Source organism: Beauveria bassiana (genome assembly GCF_000280675.1).
Source record: "Beauveria bassiana ARSEF 2860 unplaced genomic scaffold BBA_S00112, whole genome shotgun sequence".
NCBI lineage: Eukaryota > Fungi > Ascomycota > Sordariomycetes > Hypocreales > Cordycipitaceae > Beauveria > Beauveria bassiana.
The window spans coordinates 17055-18493 of NW_007930947.1; the positions used below are offsets into that span (position 1 = coordinate 17055).

The 1439-nt window shown below is 55.0% G+C and overlaps 1 protein-coding gene across 1 annotated transcript in view; it reads right to left on the reverse strand.

Moving 5' to 3' along the window:
* BBA_10270 (restless-like transposase) overlaps nt 1-1292 on the reverse strand; it is a gene marked incomplete at both ends in the record, with an annotated part of 1851 nt that extends 559 nt beyond the window's left edge. Inside the window, one exon of the mRNA XM_008605367.1 lies at nt 27-1292. Coding sequence (XP_008603589.1) covers nt 27-1292 — 1266 coding nt within the window. The remainder of the gene's footprint in view (nt 1-26) is intronic.
* Between the last annotated feature and the right edge of the window lie 147 nt (nt 1293-1439).

The following is a 1439-nucleotide window of genomic DNA, read 5'->3' on the forward strand; positions in this document are numbered from 1 at the left end:
TGCCCGTCGCCCTGAAGCGCTTGTACAACCACGTGGAAGTCCGAAAGGATCTCATCAAAAGTCCTGAGCACTGCCCAATCATTTTCAGTGAGGAAACTTGACTCTTCGAGGCAAGGAGGAAACCGCCGGCCTGCCTCTCCCCTTCGGCCATCTCGGAAAGTTCTCTTCGCTTTGGCAATAAACTCTTCGTAAAAAGGCTGTAGCCGCAACAGTCGTTTGATCATGTAATATTGGGATAGCCATCTGGTATCGTTGTCAATGACCACGTCGACTGGCCGTTGCTTTCCAATCTCGCCGTCGTCAGCTGCCGCATACGAGTCTTGTTGGATTTGGCGAAGCAATTGCGTCAGCACGTCCGACCGATGGACCCAAACGGCGAAATTGTGAGCTTTGCCGACGGGGCCTCTCCGCATCCACGTGTCGTGCGCTGCCCTTGCCAATGCTTCGCCCTTGGCGACGGTGTCCTCAAACGCCTCGACATCTTTTCCGAACAGAAGGGACTTGACGACGAGATTGAGAATGTGGCCAACGCATCGAACGCGCCGTCGCACCGGATCGAAGTGCAGCTCATGCGCGATCTCGCGCATCGCCGTGTCGTTGTTCGCTGCATTGTCGAGGGTGAAGTAACCCACTTTGTCCTCGATGCCGAAGGAGCGAATGATGTCAAGGATCTCAGCTGCGATATTCTCGCCGGAGTGTCGTTCCACCAGCTCCGGAATGCCCAGGACAAGCTTTCGGAGTTGGTTGTCCTCATCCCGGAAGACAGCCGTCACGCCGTATAATGCGTGACGGTTTCTAGTCCTCGCGCCATCGAAAGCGATATGTATCTGGCCCGGAGACCTCCTTAAAGCATGCTGAACGGCATCGCGATGGCGCTCGAACTGCTGAATAGCCAGGCTCTGGATAGTCTTAGCAGTAACATGCGCATCCTTGATACGTACGGCAGGATTCAGATATTCGAATATTTGTCGCAGACGTGGATGCTCGACCTGCCTGAATGACTGCTGGCTCTCTACTATCCAGTTCACCACCAGCTTCTGGAACTCGGCTTGATCGAATCGTCGGATTAGGTTGTTCGCCAGGGCTTGGTCGTTAGGCTCCGAACGTTTGAGGCCCATGAGGTCTGTGATCGATGCGAAGGCTTTCCTTCCCTCTTGCGTCTGCAGTGGCGTTCGTCGTCGTCCTGACGGATCCCAGTAGCCGTGAGACTTCCAGAGGTGGTGCTCGGCATTCTGTGTGCCTCTCGATTCGTATGACTGTGGTGATGATGCTTTTTGGCGCACGCACGGCATGCAGATCCATCGCCTGGACGCTTGTGATTGAATCTCAACGCCGTAGTCCCATATCCAAGACACCGTATCCTTGGTTCGTTCGGCTAGTGTGAAGCCCTTCCAGACGCGGAATATGCGCCGCTCCTCATCTGAGGATGGCGTCCAGGA